The sequence below is a fragment of the Diachasma alloeum genome, unplaced genomic scaffold (assembly GCF_001412515.2).
Source record: "Diachasma alloeum isolate Michigan unplaced genomic scaffold, Dall2.0 Dall_scaffold_00178, whole genome shotgun sequence".
Taxonomy (NCBI): domain Eukaryota; kingdom Metazoa; phylum Arthropoda; class Insecta; order Hymenoptera; family Braconidae; genus Diachasma; species Diachasma alloeum.
In genome coordinates, this window is record NW_021680344.1 from 3,701,352 (window position 1) to 3,726,114 (window position 24,763).

The 24,763-nt window shown below is 36.3% G+C and overlaps 2 protein-coding genes across 7 annotated transcripts in view; one reads left to right on the forward strand and one right to left on the reverse strand.

The window, feature by feature from the left end:
- The window catches only part of LOC107039792 (fasciclin-1), a 210,072-nt gene that overhangs the window by 58,519 nt on the left and 126,790 nt on the right, over positions 1-24,763 (reverse strand). For all 5 annotated transcript variants that reach the window (XM_015259626.1, XM_015259620.1, XM_015259612.1 and 2 more), the window contains exon 2: positions 20,993-21,134. In XM_015259626.1, the coding sequence (XP_015115112.1) occupies positions 20,993-21,134 (142 nt within the window). The remainder of the gene's footprint in view (positions 1-20,992; positions 21,135-24,763) is intronic.
- Positions 1,125-9,613, forward strand: LOC107039823 (origin recognition complex subunit 3). Of its 2 annotated transcripts, none has more exons than XM_015259646.1 (13): positions 1,125-1,311; positions 2,533-2,664; positions 2,930-3,050; positions 3,121-3,278; positions 4,806-4,963; positions 5,266-5,374; positions 5,995-6,159; positions 6,226-6,534; positions 6,711-6,992; positions 7,421-7,654; positions 8,750-8,869; positions 9,208-9,275; positions 9,492-9,613. In XM_015259646.1, the coding sequence occupies exons 1-13, from the start codon at positions 1,288-1,290 to the stop codon at positions 9,583-9,585; spliced, it is 1,974 nt and encodes a 657-aa protein (XP_015115132.1). In that variant the 5' UTR covers positions 1,125-1,287; the 3' UTR covers positions 9,586-9,613. The 2 variants fall into 2 exon arrangements, with proteins under 2 accessions (XP_015115132.1, XP_015115141.1); XM_015259655.1 differs by having other exon boundaries at positions 6,762-6,992.

Below are 24,763 nucleotides of genomic sequence, written 5' to 3' on the forward strand. Positions count from 1 at the left end.
TTCAACTGCGTGAAACACACAGTAGTATGAAACTTCAACTGCGTGAAATACACAGCAGTATGAAAATTCGGCTGCGTGAAACACACAAACTTCACGCATGCGTGGAGGTATGGAGTGTACGGGATGATTCACGCAATGGTGCGAATAGTCACGGCCATTTTTTTAGATGTTTTTTTTATGGGAAATTAATGGTCTTTCAATATTAATTGACAAAATGAAAAACATAAAGAAGATAAACGAAGGCAATAAATTCAAAAATTTTAAAATTTATGTTGAATTAATGGTGGGGAATGTGTTTGTTTGAAAAGTTAATGCTCCACAAAAATTCCTTTTGCCATTTTTTAAATTACTTATTTTGGAGACAATTTTTAAAAGAAAAACGATAGAATTGATTCATTGCAGTTTGATCTGAATGTCATTAATTTTCAATATTAAATTAATGTGAGGAAGAGTAAGTTTAGTTAAAGGCATCAAATAAAAAATAATAGTTCAATACATTCTAAACGAACAAAATTACAAATTTCGAAAAACGTTTGAATTAATTCCTCGGCATTTGATACAAATGTCATTAATTTTCAATACTAGATGGCTTTGATAACAAGTAATTTTCGTCAAAAATACCAAATAAATAAGATAAGGAAAATAAACCAAGAGATGAACCTCCAACAAACAAACAAAATTTTCAAAATTTCAATAAAAAAAAAAATTTCAATAAATTCTAAACGAATATAAATTGTTGTCAATCATCAACACTACTGAATATCACAGAATAAAAAAATAACAAATATAAAGAAGATAAACCAATAGACAAACCTTCAACAAAGAAAAGAAATTCTCAAACAAGAAGAGAAAAAAGTTGTTAAAATAAAAAAAAATGAAAATTTCAATAAAAAAAAATTCAAGCTAATAAAATTCCTGTCCATCATCAACGGTACTAACTGTCAATATGAAAAATTCCCAATGAATAGTTTCCCCATCAATTGATTAATCCCCCCCCCCCTTCCCGCGGAATTCGCAAAAAGTTTGAAACTACACTGAAACAACTATCGAGTGGTGGCAGCAGTTGCGACGACAGCTGCAGACTCAGCTGTTAGTTTGAGTGTGTGTCAGCGGCAGCGAGTGTTCCCCACCAGTTCGAGACTAATGCCCGGTGTCTCTCCCGGCAATCGGAGCAAAGTTTCCCCCGAAATCCCAAAGAACTGGATTTTTAATCCCCAAAAAATCCGTAAAATCGTGTAAATTGTGGTTATCAATCATTCCAGAAGCGTCTGGGAGCTATTTTCCATAATGGATAACGTCTCTGTGTCGAAGGTAGAGCGATAAATATAACATTACAACCTGTTGCATGGGAGACATAACCTAAAGTCGTGGAGAATGTGTGGATTGAAGAGTAATTCGCTTTGCGTTCTATTTTTGGAATTGAGATCTTGGCACTCGAAATTTTCTCAGCTATTCTAAAAATTACATCTTCAACATTCAATTCGTCAACTGATTGCTCTCTAATTGGAGATGTTCTGACTGCTGCGGTATCTCATGATTGTTTACAATTGAAAACAAAATTATTTTAGAACTTTTTTGGTAGAATTGCAATGATTATTTTCCCAAAAATTAATTAACTGATAAATTTTTCGTAAATAGGGATCAATGTTTCGTGTGTGTGGCATAATATCATAATTGTCTACTATTTTTTATACATTATTACATAATTCTGCATGCTTGAATAATAATTTATATCCGTGGTAAATTATTATTTGGGGAAATATTACAATTGTTTTGATAATTGACCATAAATGTTGTTTAATAATTTTTATGATTCTTCATAAATTACTATTTAAATAATTAATTTAGGTAGGGGTAAGTGGGGTTAAATGGACACTTTAGACTTTTGTTTTAATTACTCATAACTCAGAAACAAATTCATCAAGTGAGCTCAGGTTAGGTTCATCATAAAGGGAAAGAACTGTTCTTTGCAATGAGAGAAAAATTATTAAATTTTATCAACATTTCAACCCGTCATTAACATTTAAAAAAAAATCAAAAGTGTCCATTTTACCCCAACCTCCCCTATTTAAATAATTCTGCTAGTCAAATTCTCACTAATGACTAATTGCTTTTAATTTTACTCGAGTTGTTTTCATTAGTATTAATTCCTAATGATTTTTCCCCTTTATTTTGTTGATTTTCCAATGATTATTTTCACTCAAGGAATATTTGCCTATAAAGGCAGCTACAGAATAGGTCAGAAGATGCGAAAAATCAGGGATTTTTCGCTTTTTTTATTTGTTCAAGTCACTTTAGCTTGTGTTATTTTTCTAAAAAAAAAATTTCCCGTCATTTTGTTGAAATTCCAATCATTATTTTCGCTGAGGGAATATTTTCCTATAAAGGCAACTACGGAATAGATCGGAAAGGAGCAAAAAATCAGGAATTTTTCGTTCCTTTTTTAAAATTCCAGTCATTTCAATTTGCGTTAATTTTCTAATGATTTTTCCCCTTCATTTTGTTGATCTTCCAATGATTATTTTCACTCAGGGAATATTTGCCTATAAAGGCAGCTACAAAATAGGTCAGAAGAAACGAAACATCAGGGACGATGCACCTGTAGATGAGCCTTGGTATCAAGCATACACAGAGGCTTGGTCAATAATAAAGAATGCAGCAGAGGTATTACGAACAATTCTTAATACTTTCGAATTCTGGAGTTTACAAAAATCTCCTTATGATGAATTTCCACAGAAAACTGTTGGAATCATTAACTTAAAAACGTCAACTATTCCCAGTTGTCTGGGAACAGCGAAGACATTAAGTTTGATGAGAAATTTATCGACATTTCGGTATAAAACACATCGTTCACAAGAAAATTCCAGAATTTATGAACCACTGGCATTAAATTTCCCGCAGAAATTATTCATTCGAAAATTATTTCCAGGAGATCAATGTCAATATGTTCAAGCAAATCCTGTCTGATTTACAATGTTACGTGTCAGATGTTAATGACACGACTGAGGAGAATTTTTTGGGGGAAATTGCAACAGCTATTTTGTTGACAGGTGAATATCCTGAATGAATTGTCTGATTTTCCTCGTTATTCGCGTATTTATGATGAATTATTTTGCGAAGGTGTTAATCTGCCCGATCATGAGGTATTATTCGGTAAATTAGCGGCGAAGATATCGACTGTGACCGAACACATCGCTGTTATTCAGTCGAGAGACTCTGGGAATATGAAAAATTTAACTGAGGAAACTGTTTTTCAGTTGATCAATGGCTCCAACGAGGTGACGTATTTTAACTAAGAGCATTCTGCATATCTAGACATCCAGGGCGATAAGTTCTCAGCTGTTGAATGATTCAGGATTATTTTAATTGGGTTGACGTATCTCAACCAGAGCGACTGTCTTGAATATTAATCCAATCACATGGGAAAATTCAATCTCTTTCCATTGGTTAGGGCTTTTATATAAATGTTACGTGCACAATTTGCTCGTGACAGTTCACAATAAGAAACCATTCATTGAATGATAAATTAAATTTGCAATTAAACATTTGATTGCCAAGTCAAGACATTCAGGTGCCACGGAAATAATTATTGATTAATGAAACATCTCAATAAAAATATATTCGTTTTTTTCCAGATCTTCAAGTTTTTTTAGAGTAGTTGGTTTTTTTGTTGCATTTTTTAATCATTCAATTCGTCAATTGAATTATGTAAGGGAATTTTCAAGAGAGAAGTCGGTCCATAAATAAATGGATTTCGAGACACAATTACGAATTTGATCCAATAAAACTCTTATTTAACATTCTTTTATTTATTTTAATGGAAATAATTTAGTTATACGAAATGAATAGTTGAGTAATTTCAAATGAATGACTATTACATGGAAATAAAGTCTCCATTAGGATCAATAAAACATCCATTTGCAAAGGCAAATATTCATTTTATGTGAATGGAAATGAAAATACAAATAAAATTTAAGTTTGAATAAAAGCTTTATCACGAGCCATTTGAATAAATCCATTCATTCAATTCAAATAAAGCCTTTCTTTGGGTGTGGATGTCTCGTGTGGGCTACATGGGTCGCATGGTAATGACCAAATGCCACATGATAATGATCAAATGCTCTTTCCATTGGTTAGAGATTTTATAAACCTGCACAATTTATTCGTAACTGTTGTCAATAAGAAGCCATTCATTGAATGATAAATTAATTTTGCAATTAAATATTTGATTGTAAAGTCGAAACTTTCAGGTGCTACGTAAATAATTATTGATTAATTGAACATCTCATTAAGAATATGTCAGTTTTCTTTTCATATTTCGCAAGTTTGTTTTTTAGTTTGGGTGTTTTTTAAAATTTTGATTCTTTAATCATTAAATTCGTCAATTGAATTATATAAAGGAATTTTTAAAAGAAAATTCGGTTCAAAAATAAATGAATTTCTGGATGAAATTACGAATTTGATCGCATAAAACTCTTTTATTGGAAATTCTTCCATTTATGCAAATGAAAATATTTTAGTTATATGAAATGAATAGTTACTTAATTTCACATGAATGACTATTACATGTGCATAAAGTCTTCATTAGGATCTATTATAAAACAGCCATTTGCAAAGGCAAATATTCATTTTATGCGAATGGAAATGCAAGTAAAAATAACATTTGAGTTTGAATAAAAGCTTTATCACGAGCCATTTGAATAAATCCATTCATTCAATTCAAATAAAGCCTTTCTGTGGGTGTGGATGTCTCGTGTGGTCCACATGGGTCACATGATAATGATCAAATGCCTTCATGTCTCCAGAACGGGCGTCCGGAGGTACGAAAAAATCAATGCACATTTCGAGTACTTGAGTCCTGGTACCAAGAGAAACACAATGAAGCCCCTCCACTAGTGGTTATCATACCGGACTTTGAAAGCTTCAATCCTATTATACTCCGGGATTTCATCCTGGTATTGAGGTAAACCGCGCAAAAATAACCGTAAACCTCATAAAATCCCTCAAACGTCAGCCATATCATGCAATTTTATAAAAGACATGGAAATTTAAATCGATTTGGGGGAAGACTTCACTAAAATGTTCAATTTTTTTAATTTTTTAATTTTTAAATTAACATTAAAATTTTTAAATTTTCCGTCCGAAATTTTTTAATTTCAGTAGTGAAATCTCTATAGTGTTATAAAAAATTCCAATAAGTATCCCAGAAATTTCAGCCCAAATTTTGTTAACAATATGTAAAACCATCTAATCCGAATTTTCCAGCTCCTACTCGAGCTCGATAAAATTCATTCTCATATTCGGTGTTGCCACAACCCTCCACGCTGTCCACAGATCTCTCTCCTACGATGTTACGTCAAAGTTACGTGTGAAGGTAAATACAAATATCTTTTCAAATTCACTCATGACTGCATTAAAATCCGCAAATTCATCCACACGTTCACGTGATGAAGAGAGCGAGAGAGGCTGGCCCATAGTCACTTAGATAGCAAACAAAACGTTCTCTCGCGGTGGTAGACGAACGTGGAAATGAAACGAGGGAACAATATGAATTGCTAATTTTCATGAGGGCTGGGTTTAAGGCTAAAAGCGTCGGGCACGGCTGTGTGGCAGATTAGCTTCTTAATTGGAATATTCAAATTGCAGAAAAACTCAAACACACGAGTTTCAAGTAGTTTATACGTTCTTTTAGTACTCGTAATTCCAGACATTTTTTAGAAAAAAAAATGGGTTTGCCAGGTTTATCAACATATTTTCCAGATGACAGATACATTCTCCTGATGACTACATTCCCAACAATTAATTAATCAATAAAATATTTTGATTGTTTACGATTTTTCAAATATCTTTAGAGCTTTTTTCACGTAATTTCGTTAATCTTTTGATGTCGTTGCGTATTCAAATTAAAAACACATGAAAACAACATTTTCAGGTAATTAATTCGTTCTTCAAAGCCTTCAGAATTTTTTTAACACAAAAAAATGTACTCGCTAGGTTTTTCACACACAGACTCAAATGAAGAGTCTGTCAGACGTTCTAGAAGGGACTGTGTTATCAGGAAAAACATCGTTCATGTTGACGGGTAGAGCATTTCAATTGCTGACGGATATATTCCTCTTTTACGATTTCTCAGTCCACGGATTTCTGCAGGGCTACAAGGTACCTCTCTCTATTTATTCCCGAAAGAAAAAATTGCGAAGAGAAAAGTTTGAGATTATTTTTCAGCTCTGTATGATTCAACATTTTTATGGTAATAATCTAACGACATTGTGCTGCAATCCACGAGACATTGATGAACGATTGAATAATCTCAACGAGGAAGACATAAGTGAATTGAGAAAGCTGCCATCAGTAGTCAAGTACATCGAAAAGTCTAAAAGGGATAAACAGCCACAAATGCAAGTGGATGAGTTTAAAAATATCATTGGAAAACTTTTGAGGGAGTTTCATGACGCTATGAGGGGATTTTTTACCATTCTCAAGTGCCTCCATTCACTGGCTCACTCTCTTCCTGGTGCACCACTGGGAAAACAAGTATGTAACTCAAAACGTGAATTCAGTTGGTAAAGGAATAATTTTGCAGTGGATTAACAGAGGAACTGACAACATTTTTTTTACCGCCCCGAGTATTTATTCTCATTAGCATTTTGTTGAGCTGTTTGTCTCTGTTTCTCGTGGTGTTTTTTTATGAATTCATTCGGGTCCTTTAGCTTCGCGAAATTTATGCTAATGCCGTCACTTGCGATATTGCGGAGACACAGGAGTACAAGGAGAGCCTGCAACTACTGGGTTTTCTCTCGAAAAATGAACTTTTGGGAAAAATGAGGGACATTTTGGGGATTATTGAGAAGGCTGAAGGTGAGGGTTTAGCCGAGGTTCATAAGAACCTTGAGAGACACCTGGAAATTATTGAGAATGCAAGTCTGGAGGTGCAGGAGTCATCTGAGACTGTCAACATGAGTGATAAACTCAGCAGGCAACAGTTTAAAGAGGTGAGAAGAACTACCTAATTAATTAAGTGACAAACAATTCCTTTGACAAACTTTGACAAACAAAAAGACTCAATATTAGCGATAAACAAACCCAGTGCACATGAGTTAATTTACCAAAATTAACAAATAGACAAAATGACGACTGAACTCAAGAAGACATCAAGGAAGACCTAAGGATGGGGGGAAATCAATTTCCAAGAGAGAAAGAAGAATTGGACAGAATATACAAGTTTATTTTACCTCCGAATTAATTATGAGAAACCGACTCGCAGTGGACTATAATCACTTGTCAAGTAATGACAGACAAATGTTTAAATTATTGAAATGCTGCATTGAATTGTGACAATAATCAATTCACAATTTAAAATGTGACACCAACAGTATTGCTTTTGAATAATCGAGTTTAATTATCCCCTGAAATTCCCCAGAAATTACTGAAGATGTCTCAGCAGCAATCGAGGTCACCCTACAAACAGGCACAGATCGATCTGATGGAGTACCTAGACCATGACGTATTCGCCGTGTACTTGGTGAATCCGAATCGCCTGGCAACCAGTGAAATATTCTGTTTCAGCGATGCTAATGCAGCCAAGCATCATCTCAGAGGGTCTCTGAGAGCGGCTGTCCACACAGGGCTGAATGATCCTCAGATTTACCTGAATGTGAGTTTTTTTCGGTACAATTTTATCATTTCGGAATTGATGCTCTGTGACACTTTGCAAGCTCCTTGAGTTATTATATTACAGAAGACGGAGATTAGATTACGTTAATGCCTCTTTGAGAATATTTCTGAATGATTAAGAACTATTTTCGAGGGTAGAAATTGAGTTTTGTACATTCACAATGAGGATGTAGTGCGAAAATGAAATGAGGGTCATACGCCCTTATGAGGGCTATGATCGTATTCCTCAAAAGGGTAATCATAATCTCATGAAAGGGTCTCATGACCCTTATGAGGGTTATGAGACCCTTATGAGGGCTTTCATGAGATCATATGAGGGCCTTATGAGACTAATGAACCTATTAAGGCTAATAAACCTTTATGAAGGTCATAAGGGTCAAGAAACCCGTGGTGATCATAAGGGTCAGGACCTTAAGGGCATTAAGGGCCATGTGGAGGTCATGGGATATTGTGAAGGTCTTATGAAGGTCATATGAGGTTAGTCTTTATGCGGATCATGAACCTACATGAGGGTCGAGTCTGATAATGGTTATAAAGGTCATGTGAGGATCAAATAAAGGTTTCCTGAGGGTTTTGATGACCCTTACGACCCTTGTGACCCTTATATGAACTTTCATGAGGGTCACAGAGATCAGCAAGCCTATGGGGATCACAAGCAGGGTTGGAAGGGTCATGTGGAGGTCATATGGAGTTCTCGTAAGGGTCAAATGAGGTTTGAAAGTCCGATAAGGGGTATAAAGGTCATATGAAGGTCAAATGAAGGTTTCCTGAGGGTTCTATGAGGATTACACCGAGATAATCCTCTGTATGGCCCTTATGAGCCTATGAGAATCACACGAAGGGTTATAAGGGCCAGGTAGAAGTCACATGAGGGTCAAATCAAAGGTCACATAAAAATCATCAAATCCATAAAACTGAATAATCCTCTAATATTCACCACTAGCTCATGCAACTGAGAACCCAGTTATCATTCACCTTATCCCTGATGAATTGCAAATTCGTTTTACCTCTTCATCCTCAAAATTCACCGCAATGAAAATGTATATTTACGGAAATGGGCCTCTTATTTCACCAGTGCGGTTGCTGTAAATTAGAGAACGAGGAGACGATTCAGCAGACACTACCAGACACAAGTATTATTTATAAGCTGCATTTGGAGTCGAGGAAACTGATCAATATGTACGACTGGCTGCAGGTAAACCACAGTACAATCTTACTTCGGACAATCATAAGGCATCACGCACACGTCTAAATTCATGCATGCACCACTGGCTAAATGGGGGAGGATTGTATCAATGAGATTTTAATCATTCGAGGATGATTTATCATTCATGAGGACGCGTGTGTGTGTGTGTGTGTGTGTGTGTGTGTGTGTGGGAGGCATTGTAAAACACTTCCCTCGGGGTTTAACTGCTCAACGCATTTTTCATAGTGATTATGCTGAAACTGACGGCTTCTGTAATTTAGCTTTATTATTTTTTTGAGATACGAGAATTATTAAAGGGTAATGGGTTCTTTTGTGGTATTTCGCAGGCTTTTCTTACTATCGTCAATCCTAATGATGACACTGAGGAGCAGAGGGAGATTGACCCAAAAATGCAGTATCCTTTGATTAAAATAAATCAGCGAAATTAATTTAGAACAGGATGAATCAATTTTTTATGTCTTGTGAATCATGGAATTATCTCCACGAGTGATTTTAGGGAAATTGTCAGGAAACATTTTTTATTGAACGTTCCATTAGTTCGAAGCTCTCCTGATTAATTTTCAATTAGAATTGTTGATTTAGCGATTTTACCCTTAATATTTATTATTAGAGCACGCTTCACTCGAGCAGTTGCAGAGCTTCAGTTTCTTGGATTCATCAAGTCATCGCGTCGAAAGACAGATCACGTTAAACGTCTCACATGATTATTCAGGATTATTACGTTCTCTTGTGCCTTTCTGGTGTATTTAATTTGAATAAAATAATGATTTTGTATTTTTGTATTGAATAACAATGATTATCTTTATTGCGACTACCTTCACTGTCATTTATCCCCTCTATCAGTTGTCTGAGCCTCATAAATTGCATATAAACGTCACGGAGACGCGAGGATCATTAAATTCAAATAATGAGAACGAGGGGGAGAGGGAGATTGATCCAAAAATACAGAGTACAGCGAGTCTATTTTTTGTCTGGTTAATAACAGAATTATCTCGACGTGTGACTTCAGGGAACATGTCGGGAGATACTTTTTATTGACAATTCCATTAGCTCGAAGACGCTCTCGTGATAAATTCTGAATTATAATTTTAAATTTATCGATTTTCTTTTTGCTTAATATTTATTATTCGAGTACGTTTCACTCGACGTCTCATATGATTGTTCAGGATTATTACGTTCTCTTGTGCCTGTCTGATATATTTAATTTGAATAAAATAATTATTTTGTATTTTTGTACGGAATAACGATCACTATCTTTATTGTTTCATTCATCCACTGACATCAGTCATCTCAGCATCACCAAATGCGTGTAGTGATGAGTAACGTCGGTCCACCCTCAAGATAAGGTTTCAAATACTCCAATGAATTCATGTACGTCTTGAAAATTCAAAATGTTCCCTCCCTAAAGGGTCTCTGAAGGACGATAAAACACTAACATAAACTGGAATTAGGAGATTGTACCTGGTTATTATGATAAATAATATATCCTCGGGGTTTGGGAGAGAAACACTGAAGAATTTTACGACTACATCGTACATTTTTTATAACCCCTCGTTTTTCAAAATGTTAAATTAACACTCGAAATAACGGTTTCATTGGATTACATAGACGAACTGAATTTCAAACAAAGCCGAAGGAAAACTGAGCGAAAATTACTCGAATGAACCTGCGAGTGGATGAGATTGGAGTGCGAAGTGGTGGTAAAACCTACTGATTTGAAATTTTTATTCATTTCAACGAATTCATTAAATTTTGTTTCAACTATTCAACTGAAATATTTTATTACTCCGGTTTTATATCTGGAATTTCCAGTGGAATTTTTTAATCAGTCTAGTATTTCAATTAATTTTCATCTAAAGAAATGCGCATTAAGATTAATTTATTCTGAAAAATGTGTCTCCATTACATCTGTATCATTGACAAATGAAAATGAAGCCCATTAAAAGGTGCAGAGCAGAACAGAGAGAATCGTTTAACCCCGTATTCCCCCAAACACTTCGACACTGAGGCTGTTAATGAAAGGGTAATGAGTGAGTTAATTGGATTCCAGAAACGAGAGAATCCGGTGTCTCAGGCTCGCCCCAGTTCAATGTCCCTGGAACACGAGACCGATGGATTTATACCACTCCCCATACACTTCATACAACAGTTGGAAATGGTCCAAGCCGACGAGAACAGCCCGGCTGTTCTCCTGCCCCGTCTTTTTTATTACTTCCCCCGCTGGTCACAATGGAAAATGGATATCCCCGTAAAAAAAGCGTATTTATTTATTACGTGCGGAATAATCCATGGCTACATGGGATTGTGATTTATTTCATTTTTCACAGTCGAACGGTTTCAGCTACATTTCAACCGTTTATTTCAAACTGGAGATTAAGAAAATTCATTTTCGTTTATGAACGTCTCCCATGATTATTCGGGATCATTACTACGTTCTCTTGTGCCTTTCTGATGTATTTAGTTTGAATAAAATAATGATTTTGTATTTTTGTATGGAATAACAATGATTATCTTTATTGTGGCTGCCCTCACTGTCATTTTTCCACTGATATCAGTTGTCTGAGCATTATAAATTGCACATGCACGTTACAGAGACACGAGGATAATTAAATTCAAATGATGACACTGAAGGGTCTATTTTTTACGTCTTGTTAAGAACAGAATTATCTTGACGTGTTCTTTTTGGGCAAATGCCAGGCGACATTTTTTGTTGAAAATTCCATCTGTTCGAAGAATCTCTCGTGATAAATTCTGAATTACAATTTTAAATTTATGGATTTTCTTTTTCCTCAATATTTATTATTAGAGCACGTTTCACTCCAGCAGTTGCAGAGCTTCATTTTTTTGGATTCATCAAGTCATCGTATCGAAAGACAGATCACGTTAAACGTCTCACATGATTATTCAGGATGTTCTCTTGTGCCTTTCTGATGTATTTAATCTGGATAAAATAATGATTCTGTATTTTTGCATGGAATAACAATGATTATCTTTATTGTGGCTGCCCTCACGGTCATTTATCTACTGATATCAGTTGTCTGCGCATCATAAATTGCACATGGACGTCACGGAGACGCGAGGATAATTAAATTCAAATAATGACAGTGAGGGGGAGAGGAGGATTGATCCGAAAATGCAGAATGCAGCGAGTCTATTTTTTACGTCTTGTTAATAACAGAATTATCTTGATGGGTTATTTTAGGAAAAATGTCAGGTGACATTTTTCATTGAAAATTCCATCAGCTTGAAAAAGATCTCGTAATAAATTCTGAATTATAATTTTTAATTTATCGATTTTCGTTTTCCTTAATATTTATTATGAGAGCACGTTTCACTCGAGCAGTGACATCGTGTCGACAGACAGATCACATTAAACGTCTCGCATGATTATTTAGAATCATCACGTTCTCTTATACCTTTCTGATGCATTTAGTTTGGATAAAATAATGATTTTGTATTTTTGTATGGAATAACAACGATTATCTCTATTCTCTGCCGGTCACAATGGAGAATACCTCCGTATAAAAACGTATTCATTTATTACGTGTAGAATAATTCGTGACTACATGGGATTATGATTTATTTCATTTTTCATAGTCGAACGGTTGCCGCAACATTTCAACCGTTTGTTTCCAGGGAATTCGTATTATCTGGGCAGTCACAAGTTATGGTGAACGTCACCAGTTCAGTTCCACAGTTTACTAATTATCTCGTAGTGAAATTGTAATTCAGTGATCGGTCGTTGGGCACTTTCACGTGCTATTTCCACGACGCAACGCGAAATTTTCGAACGACACGGGGGCGGGGGGGCAAATGGCGAATTGGTGGAGTGCTCTTATGCTCTAATTAACGTAACTGCCAAACGGTGGGATAAATGTTAATGAGTGACACGGAGATTAATACACTATAATGTATTGGGTATTTGCACTCTGTTCAATTAAAGTTCGGGGATATTTATGGAATGGGAGTATTGATATTTCATTCTGTCGGCGGAATTGAGCTGCGGAAATTCATCGAAAAATTATTAGATTTTTTTTCGCAAAATAAAAAAAAAGAACGTTTTGTGAATTTTTTTCAATTTATGATTTGAGCGAGTGACAGGTAATTAGGGTCACACAGGTCATGAGGGCCAAGAGAACATTTATGACGATCGAATATGGGCACGGGGAGAAATGTTCAGTAAAAATTACGGAACTCACGATTCACTCACCGATTACGAAATCGACTCAGAAAATTTAAATGACGGTATCGTAATTTTTCACAGGAGATTCAGATAAAAATTACGGAATGCACCGGAAAAATTCCGTGACAGTTCCGTAAAATTTTCTACAACCACATTTCGCTCCGGAATTACGGAAAAGATACGTAATTTTTATTGAAGATTTCTCTCCGTGGATCAAACATGATGTTTATGGCGTCAATGTATTTTTTTTCGTTTTGTGTAACGTTTTACTTCACGTGTTACACTTTTGCGGCTCACTTGACCCTCGTGACCCGTAATTTCTAATGCCCTCTGAATATTAATTGAGAGAATAATAGAGAATATTTTAGAGAGTGGGACAGATTTACTCGAGGGAAATTAACCAACTTGATAAAAGGAAATTTAATATCTTCCACAAAAATCATTTTTTTAAATTAATATTTAAAATATTTACATTCACTACTTTACTAATTTAATTGAATTCATTTTATTTAGATTTAATATTGTTAATTAAAATTTTTGTCCGTTTTTGTTTTTGTGTTGAATTTTTTTTGCCGTTATCGTCAGAAATAAATTGATACAACGCGACAAAATATCTCTTCAGGGGGGCATAATTAATAAAATAGGGGCATATAATAATATAATAATATAATAATTATAATTTTTCGGCAGAACAAATTTTCTCTCCTTGTGAAAAAACATGTTATTTAAATATATTTTATATATTCTTAAATTCTCTGCTCCGGAAGTAGCCATTGAATACCCCCAGAAACTGATGACTCAACTCCCGCGATAAACCGATATCCGAATGAATATACGATGTTTGTCGTGGTTTTCAGATAGCTCGAGTCCTTCCAAAGGACCTAAGACGAAGGGTCAAGATGTATACCCCTTTATATACATTACATCTTCGGAAAGTTGGCCGTGAGCGTTCAGAGAGAGTTGGCCAAGTCTGAAATGCATGGTTTGTAGGGCTACAGAGTTGGTTGGGGATGGGGTCAAAGGCCCCATGGGTTTAACCCCAACTGGCGAACCCTAAAAAGCCCCTATCTACGGTGAAATGTTGAGCTTGGCAGTGTGGAGAAGCACAGACAGCCCTGAACTATATCGAAATTTACCCTCCTCTGTTCTCTATGACGTACAGACACTTTGAAGCCATACGATAAGTCGATGGCCTGCGAGAAGGTTTAATCAAGTTATCGCGCTATTCAGGTCTTTCATCAGATGTAAATGAACGGCACTTCTGCTAGGATTTGCAGCTGACGCTCTCGATGTAGAATAGCCGTTTGCTTCAAACTTGTAATGTCTCATTTTTTTTTCTATATATAATAATTTTGTAAATTAAGATGACGCAAAAATTTTCAGGGCTCATAAGGATTACGAGGGTTGCAAGGGTCATGAGGGTGACAGGGGTGAAAATAAGGGTCATAAGAATCAAAATAAGGCGTTGGTTGGTTGGAGTCTTTTTTGTGAATACGATTGTTGTAAAATATTGATTGTGAACTGTTAGGAGTGGAATATGATTTGCTTTTTTTTCTCATGTGATCCGAGTCTATTGAGAATGATTACCACTGATATCAGTAATGCAACACCTGTCGAAAACGATGAAATTTCAATGCGATAATGCGAGCCTGTATATATAGTTATATCAGTCACTATTTATCGATGTGATAAAGATGAGGTTTTTCCGATTTTTATTTGAACTCAAAAGGAGATGGGGGGGGGGAGCGAGCGAAGCGAGCGAGGGGCGAAGTCCGGCGGTTGCCGAGCGAAGCGAGCGGATGGCGAAGCCTCCTAGTTATAAATACTTTATTGGTTTTTTCTCAATTGCACAGAAAGAGCCAGAAAATGAGGGTGAATGAATTTTTGTGATAAAAAATACTGATGAAAAGTTTTTTTCCTGAGAATAATATTCGAGAACAACAATTCAGAACTGCAATAAATTGAAAGAAAATGGACAAATTTTCAAGACATTCGAAATTTCGTCTATAATTTATGATTTGAATCATCAGCTGCAATGTCCGGCACATAATGAACCAGATGAATACGGAATAAACACGAAGAACTTCCTAAAATGAATATCCCTTTGCCATAAACAAGACTCGTCTGGGAAATACTCCTCCATGCATATCCTATTTCGACATCATATTCATTCATTATAACTTCCCGTGAGTTTGCTCAATCCCATCAAAGCTCTCACACGTAGCATCAGAAACTTTACATCCGGCAATGATGTTACCGGAGCAGTAAATATCAGGACTATCCACATGTTTCAATTTTCCTCGTGAAGAAGTTCAGCGAAAATTCAATATTTGCTAAGATGACAGGAGAAATGTTATCATCTGATGCTGTCACATCTTACAACTATTTCCATTTTCACTCTGATGAATAAAGATGTAAAGTCAAACGATATTATTCATCAATTGTCCTGGAATAAATAAACTGAAATTTACAGTTCCCAACCTACACGGAAAAATTTATATTTTGAAAAATATGTTACAAAAAATCTTAAATTGGTCCAATTTATATAAAAAAATATATAAAATATATGTTTTTTGTGTATTCTTTATAAATTTCAAAAATATATCGAGTTGGCCCATATTATAAATTTTTTTAAATGAAAATTTTTGCATTGTCTTAATTTACAAAATTATTCCATAGAGAGATTTTTTGATGGGGGACGGATTTTCCATTAAATTATGAATTTTCAATGACAAAATTCCTTGAAAGTTCAGTCGCCCCTGAGGAAAAAATTTCATTCACCCAATCAAATTATCGAAATTTCCCCAAATGTCCCCATAAATTCCCCATAAAAGAATGACATTTTTTTCTGCAGAAATATTGCTTGTTAGAAATGTCGATTTACAGGAAAATTTTCAGTGTACAGTCCAGACCTTCCAACATTCCCCACGATTTTCCACCTGAGAAAATTTTCCCTCTGCGTCACGTAAAATCCACCGCTGTCAGATAATTGATAATTGGTATATTGCCCAGATAAAATCCGGGGGGACATTTACACGTAACACGTAGGCACTGGGGGACCATCACTTGGAGGGAGGAATTTCAACCAGTTGGAGCCTCGTCTGGATGAGATGCGAAGAGGAAAGGGACAAACCATCGCAGTACAGACATTTCCCACGGGATGTGCCGGTGAGTCTTCCTCTGGGTTGTCACCTTGTTCCCATTTCCCTGGGTTTTGCCTGTCCCGCCGCCCCCCCCTTCCCTTCCTCCCACCCCCTTCTCTCCGTCTCACGTTATTCGCAAATCCTCTCCAAACTATCATTCGTCTTATTTCTTTCACTCCAGGGGTATCTCAAGTGGTCGTCCTTTTCAACTAGACGAACGATGTGGAAATCAATCTCGGAGACGAGAGAGGCCCCACTCTCGGCGCCTCAATTTCGCGTTACCACCTGAAACTCCTCAGAGGGAGGAAAAATTCGACGGTCCGTTGCATACTCGTTGGACTCAGAGTGGAAATATAGGAGAGGATCACTTGCATCTGGGGATGGAGTCGATCGGTTGTGTCAATTGTACTGGGAATGTCGATGGAGACGGGGGTGAGAGGGTCATTTGCGTTTATTTTCGACAAAGGCAATGAAATTGTCGAGAATTTTTTAAATGTTTGCTTTAAGAATATCCAAGTACTTTTGCTATTTTCTCTATCTTCTTATTTTTGTCAATTATCATTCAATTTTATTTATTTCAGTGGCGAAGTGGTAAAGGGAGACAAGTCAATTTTGACAATTGACCAGTTTTCAATCACCATCTCGGAATCTAAGGGAAATAGCAAAATTGTTGTTATAACATTTTTTGTGGAGTCGATTGAGTACTACAATAAATGTAATTACGAAAATTTCGCTATCTTTCTTAGATTCGGAAATATTCCTCAAAAACTCCACTGGGAGACATGTCGACTTATCTCCGTTTACCACTTCACTACTGATTTCATTTTATTCAATTATTTCAATTATTTGTTTCAATTTCAACTATTTATTTATAAATAACAATTCTTTGAAAAAGATAATAATTCTGCGTAATTTAATTGAAAAATTTGATGATTGAAAATGGTTAAATCTACAGTGTGGTCTGCACCAAATTGTAAAAGATACGTGGATATGCTTAATATACTCCCCCAACACCATCAACCCCTCGCAAAATATTGCCTCAATTTCCCCCCAAGAAAGTGTGAAGCACTATATTTATTCTCCCAACACAAGTGTCGATTAAGTTGATCGTCGATGCCAGCAAAGTTTCCCCAGCGTGATGAGAAAATAGTTGAGTGGAAATTTCTCAAGTTCCGGGAAGCCTATGTGCCCGAAGACTCGAAGCTTTGAGATCCTCGTCGGTCATACAAACTTGTGATGATCATTAAGACGAAACTCTTTATTTCGGGGGATGTTTACTTCCCATTGGTTATGGAATAACTGTCCATATTTAAGTTGAGCTTCGGGTGAGTTTTATACCCCTCATTTTCGGTTTCTTCCTCATTCTCCTCTCTGACAGAGCAATTTTGTGCATCGCTCCAACCAAAGTTTCACAATTAGTCTGGAAACTTTCATAATTTCGCAGCTTGAGCGTCGTTGTTTTGCGGCCACCTCAGCGGTGGTTGAGCCTGAATTGGGTCGTTCAATTTATCATTTTTGGTCTTCACTGGATTTGAGAGTGAAGGAGTTTATTCGAGATTCGTAACGCAAAGATTCTCATGGGGCCAATCATCGAGAAATTGACAATTGTGAATTTTTCGAGGGGCTATTCACAGGCGAATTGGGTGACACCGCGATTACAAAATGTAATCGATTACCCGGGATTACGGGACTGATTACACTGATTACCATTGCCTATGTGATAACCGTGATTATCAAGAGCACAGAATATGATTACATGATTACAAATGATTTCGTCGATAACATTCTGCGATTACCAAACATCTGTAATCATTGAAATCCCAAAAAATAGCTTCTTAATAAATATAAATTGATGGAATAATTAATTATTAGAATCTGCAAAGAAATGAGGAAGGAGGGGCGGGGATTAGAACTGAGGAATGCAGTCTCCATCACTCCATCTAAAAATTCGGGCATTTATAAGTGCTATCATCAAAGTAAATTTACTGAATATTTACCATTGATGGAGAATGAAACTTATCAGCAGATAATTTAGAGATAATTCAGTGGTTGGTTCTCCAGAATAAGAAGAAATTTTAACTCTGTTGAATCAATTTCCTACGGACAAATGCACTGGGCAAAACGCATTGGCTATGAACCATAAACATCTGGGATTCCAAGAAAAATTGATCCAGGGATCTCTGAGATTTACCATTGGTAGAAATAACGCGCTCTAAAATTCAAAAACAGNATTGGTAGAAATAACGCGCTCGAAAATTCAAAAACAGAATTCACGGTCTCACTAGGAGCAACTGCGAAAGATTACACTGATTACAAATGATTAGAGTGATTACAAATGATTACCACTTGATTACCAAAACTTGATTACAAATATGGTAATCATGTGATTACAATGATTACATTGATTTCACTGGGATTGCCATCCAACAATTGATTACATCAGCGAATGACGCCCCGATTACGCCTGTGAATAGCCCCTCGGAAATTTTACTTTTACGAATTTTCTTCGTCAATTCATTTGTTTATAAAATTAACAGGCTAGACACTGGCAAAATTAATGTCTTTCTCATGAATAAACTCATGAATAAACAAATCAGTAGCGAAGTGGTAAACGGAGATAAGTCAATTGTGACTATTGACCAGTTTTCAATCAATATCTCAGAATCTAAGGGAGATAAAAAAGGTTATAACAAAAATTTTGCTATCACCCTTAGATTCCGAAATATTCCTCAAAAACTCAACTGGGAGATAAGTTCGCTTATCTCCGTTTACCACTTCACTACTGAAATCATAATTGTACAAATCATTTAGGCCAGAGGAAAATAGAATAATTCAACTTCATACTAGATTCTCATCTGTGGTATAGCTTTTTGCAATGAGAATGATTATACACATCGAATTGAAAAAAGATTCAAGAATACTGAATCTGAAAGAAAAAGGGCGTCAACGCTAGTTAATGAACAAACGAAATAAAATTAATTGGGTGATGAGAATCAGTTTCATGAGGTTAAAAAGTCTCGCCACAAGTCTGAGTAAACAACGACTGAATAAGCGCACCACTAACATCCTGAAAACCTCCATTCACCCATATTCAAATGCCCAGGCTGAGCGGAAACGTCTTTTCCCATCGATAAAGAATTCAATGGATGTAATACTTCTTTGAATTACGAATCAACAATCACAAACAGTCGACGCAGTACATCGGGACAACTCTGGCGGGAGATGACAGTGCACGAATGGCTGGAGGCCTTATCACTACCTCCATTCATCAGAACTCGCTCACAACGCCGGACTCTTACTCCCAGACAGCTCGAGAGTCCTTCTCCCTCCGTTTTTTTTCATTTCTCCGTGTCCCACTGAGAAATTCAATTCGCTTTTCCATTCTACTTCACTTCTTTCCTTATATTCCAACTTCTCGAGGGCTCACTTCTTACTTCTTACGGGACAGGGGGCTTTTTTAATGGGAAAAAATGCACCTGAAGAAATTCGAGGGAAGTATTTCGCGGTGGAAAGGGAAAATTTCAGGGGCTGGAGACGAGAGATAAGGGTTAGAATTTCATGTTTGACGTGCGATGTTGGTAATCATTTCAAATTTCTAGTTTTACTGGAAATTTCAAGAATGGATTCTGTCAGATTTTCCTCACATCCACTAATTTTCATTGAATAATTGAACTGAAATTTATAGTTCTCATAGATTTGGACGTAAAATTTTGAATAAAAAAAACTGGTTCGCCTCAAATTTTGAATTTTCAATGAAAAAATTCCTTGAAATTTAATTAAATGATCAGATCACCTTGAATATTACAGTAAAAACGATGAGAAAATGAGGAAATGATGAGCAAATGATTTCCGCGAATGAATTAAAAATGAAAGGAATTCAAAACCCACAAAACGATAATTCACTTCATCTCTCGTCTAATGAACCAATGATTCCCGGCTAATCCACAGGATCACTGTTACCGGACCCCCAGAACCGAATGATGGAGTTCTGACGGACTCGCGCGACCCCGCGCTTTTCTCCGCTGTACTAATACTCATCAATGATATGAAGCTGAAACTAGCGAAAGATTCGACAGCAGAAAATTTGTCTTGGGCGATTCTAGGAGTGTACAAATGTTTTTAAGTAATGTACAAACTCTTTCGCACTTAAAAAACATTTGTACATATGATTATTCGACTCTCCTACACGGAAATATTCAGTAAAAATTAAGGAACTCACAATTCGCTCACCGATTACGGAATCGACTCAGAAAATTTAAGTGACGGTATCGTAATTTTTCACAGGAGATTCAGATAAAAATTACGGAACGCTCTGGAAAAATTCCGTGACAGTTCCATGAAATTTCCTACAACCACATTTCGCTCCGGAATTACGAAAAAGATACATAATTTTAATTAAATATTTTTCTCCGTGTATACGAAATACGGGGAAAAATTCACGTTTTCCCCAATAAAATTTCTAATGCCGGTACTAGAATTTTTCCCTGGCCGCCACTTTGCGCCTCTTGTCCCCTGCTAGCACTAGAATTTTTCTAAAAAATTTCTCTCCGTGTACATTTAAATATCCCCTAAATAGAATTTTCCGCTGACGAACACTCTGCTAGTTTCAGCTTCATATCAGTGATAGGAGATTACTGCGAATGGTGGGAGTGGGCTTTGAGAAACCGATCCCCGGGCATTCAATTGGCTCGAGTGTAAATTGTCGAAAATGATTCCTGGCTAAAGCGCCACGAGCTTTGCGTAGCATTTTGTTTCGCTGTTATTTCAATGGACTTGAGTACTTACACATGTGGTAGAGGACGAGGTCACCGTGGTCCTTGCTGACAGCGTACCTCTGGAAGGCACGATTCGTCGGTGCAAACACTGTCACGCCTCGATGCTCGATTGTACTCTTCGCTGCTTCGTTATTCTGCAGCAGATGGAAGAACTGGGAACAGAAAATTGTCATTTTAATCTGATGAAAGTGCTGAATAATTCAATTCAATGCAATTAAATTGATTTAATTAATTAATCTAATAATAATGAAAGACATTTAAACAACAATCGCAGTTCTTTGTTTCTCTTTCCTGAAATTTCTCTCATTCGAATAAAGAACAATAGTCTTGATTTAAAAATGTCCTCTCTCATCGTTCCACAAAAGTGAGGAAAAAATTACATTCATGGATATGAATGTAATCCCACCTCAGCCCTCCCTTATCTAATAAAAACCCCATCAAATAACAATTTCATCGTTCCAGACCTCTCAAAACAATTAATATTCGAGTTTCACTGGCTCTCCAGTCAGCCACTGTTACCGTCACATTTCACAAATTACTTCCTCCGTTCTTAAGCTCCACTCATTGTACGTTTTGAAACACCACCGCGTTACCCCCAGCGGGAGAATAAATTCAGGGTACTCTTATACCCTTCATTCTCCTTTTTTCGCCAGTCTCTCACTCTCTCCCCCGATCCCCGCTGGTTTTTCGACGTTACACTTCCACTCGTTCTCTGGTGTGGCCTATTTATTCTCGCTTGCTTTTTCACCCCGATGCATTAAGCGTGTCAGGTCCCTCTCCCCGTATCTCCCTCGTTCAGACTGTTGCTATTTTACTCCTTTTTTCCCTCCAAATGGAAGCTGTTTTGTTCTTATTTGGAATTTCCTTCTAGCCTCCGACAGTGACCTCAATGTATGACAGGAGTAACATTCGTGTTTTGTTATTTTTTTTTTTTTTTTCAAATAAAAAAAATAAGGGGGTTGGCAGATCTGAATTAATATTAGAGGATAATGAGGAGTTGAAGGAAGAGGAAATTTTATTCATTTATTTATTATTGAATTGACACGTACGGAAAAAAATACCTGAATTATTTGAATCAAGTATATTTTATACTCAATTGGGGGATGGGTATTTCAATTCGAAGATGATTCTTTTGTATCAGGCCGGGTTGTAGCAAGCCCTCTTAAGTGTAATATAAGGGTCAGACACTGAGTGTCAGAATATAAGGGTCAAAACGTGGAGGTTAAAAAATGAGGGTCAGAATATTAGGGTCAGAATATAAAAGTGAAAAAAGTGGGTGTCAGGCAATGAGGGTCTAAATATAAGTTATATATTATGCTTGATCACCGTTTTTAGCCCTTATATGACCCCCATTGCCTGACACCCACTTGTTTTACTTTTATATTCTGACCATTTTTTTAATCCTAATATTCTGACCCTCTTTTGTAACCCTAACATTTTGACTCTCATTCCTTCACTTTTACATTCAGGCCCTCAGTTTTTGACTCTAATATTCCGACCCTCATTTTTTAACCTCCACTTTTTGACCCTTATATTCTCACACTTAGTGTCTGACCCTTATATTGCACTTGAGAGTGCTTGGTACAACCCAGGCTGATACGAAATAATTATCCTCGAATTGAAACCCATCCCCCATTCGAGTCGAAAATATACTTGAATTAAGTACTGTTACGGAATGAAGTAAATGACTATTTCCCCTCTGCGAATGAGAATGGAATGAAACGGAATGCATAGTCTTTTGTACGATTGTAGTTTGTTTACTCTTGTGTGTACGAATGTCAGATTGATTGAAATGTTAAAATGTTAACTTGAATCTCCTGTAATAATAAATATTCGCCCCCAATTTAACTGGATCGTTGTGACATCATTTCTAATACTCAGAACTGCAATAGTACATTAGTTACCAGAATACTCATTATTCATAATACATAACCTTCGTTTGATCCTACATCTTCATTCATCACAGTACAAGTGATTGTGTGAATCTCGTGAAAAAACGGAAATAATAGATAAATTCTGAAGTGTGAAACCATCAACCTTTGACACCCAGTAAAATATCATCCTTTGTAATCAAACCCTCTATAATTATTCCAGCAATGTTCTGTTCTCAGAGAAAAAACCTTTCAAGTGCCTCCACCCAAAGGTACTCTTTCCTCATCGCACACCTTCATTACTCCTCTCCTCTTAACAACCCCTTTGTTTTGGATTCTTACACCTATTGAGTGGGCAAAGGAGAACCCTATTGTCTCTTATCACGGCTCTCCTTGTTCTTTGTAAGGGAAACAACGACGCGATGGCACTAGGGAGAATATCGGAAGTAACCGGGGAGAGCGAAAAAGAAGAACCGCGAGGGAAAAAAAAACAACGGGAGGAAAAAAAATAGAGAAAAATCCAGGAGTAAAAGTACACGGTGGAATTCAAAGGGTGTGTTCAATTCCAGATAGATCCACTTTATTGCCCCTCGGCCGAGAGCCATTGATAATCGGACGTAAATCGAACTACCTCGTACTCCACCAGGCACCAGTGCTGGTCTTTACTTGCTGTCCGGGTCCCCTGGTGTTCTCTTACTCCGAGCTTTACGCTCCTTGCGCTCTATTAAATCCCGGTAATTCGAGGTGATTCAGGACTGGAATATTCACTACGGGGTGTGATAAATTTCATGGTAAACTATTTCAATTGTTCACTGTTAAAATTTGCCTTAATTTTTCGAAAAAAAAAGTTAAATTCGATTTAAGGGGAAAAAGTCAATGGAATTTCAAGTACAGTCGCAATTTACAGGAATTTTTAAGTGAAAATGAATATTGAATGCGAAATTCCCTTGAATTTTCAGGGAATTCCATTAAAATTCGTGGGATTCTCGGCATTTTTCAAGAAATTCCTTGAGAATTCAGGGGAATCTGGAATTCAAGGAGAAGTTTCGCTGAATTCTTCTGATTTTTCATTAATTTTCCCGGAATAATTAAACCGAAATTTACTAGAAACCGAATTGACATGAAATTCTAGCGGAAATTTTCCGGGAAAAGACTGAATTGGACTTAAGGGGAGAAATTCAATAGAATTTCAAGTTTATCTGAAAATTTAAGTAAAGTTCCAATTTTTTCAAGTGAAAATGAATATTCACTGCCCTATTTCGTTGAATTTTCAGGGAATTCCATTAAAATTCATGGAATTCCTGAAATTATTCAAGGAATTCCTGGAAAATACAGGGAAATATGGAATTCAAGGAGAAGTTTCTCAGAATTTCCCTGATTTTTCATTAATTTTTACGGAATAATTAAACCGAAATTTATAATTCCCACAAATTTTTCCATAAACTTATGAATTTTCAAATTCTTCAACACTGTTGTTGACAATTTATGAAGCAGAGTTTGAAGGAAGTTTGGAAAACAAGGATGAAACAATTTTTGTAATTAAAAATACTGATGAAAATGCCACCAAAAATGTCTTGTTTTACACAGAAAACCATCTTGTTTTCACAGAATTCTCAGAAAAAAAATCCTGCGATTTCATAAACCATTTCCTTCTCCTCCTGCGCATAAACTCCACCAAGACGATTTCCAGTGCTCACCTGGCCCCCGGAAGGTGGGAATTTAGAGTTGCAGCTGATGTTATGGTAGCTATGACAGTATAAGTTCATGTATAAAGGGGTCCAAAGTGAGTCAAAGAATACAGAGTAGTCCTGTGGGTTTATATTGAAATTTGAGCCACGTATTCAATATAGAGACTTTTACTGCGGTTCGACGGGTTCACTGGGCGACCTCAACAAATACTCCCGAGTGCA

Coding starts and splice junctions, on each gene's coding strand:
- LOC107039823 (XM_015259646.1), top strand. CDS start 1,288: ATGGATAACGTCTCTGTGTCGAAG. Junction 6,993..7,420: donor GCAGGCAACAGTTTAAAGAG/GTGAGAAGAACT, acceptor GAAATTCCCCAG/AAATTACTGAAGATGTCTCA. Junction 9,276..9,491: donor GAGATTGACCCAAAAATGCA/GTATCCTTTGAT, acceptor ATTTATTATTAG/AGCACGCTTCACTCGAGCAG.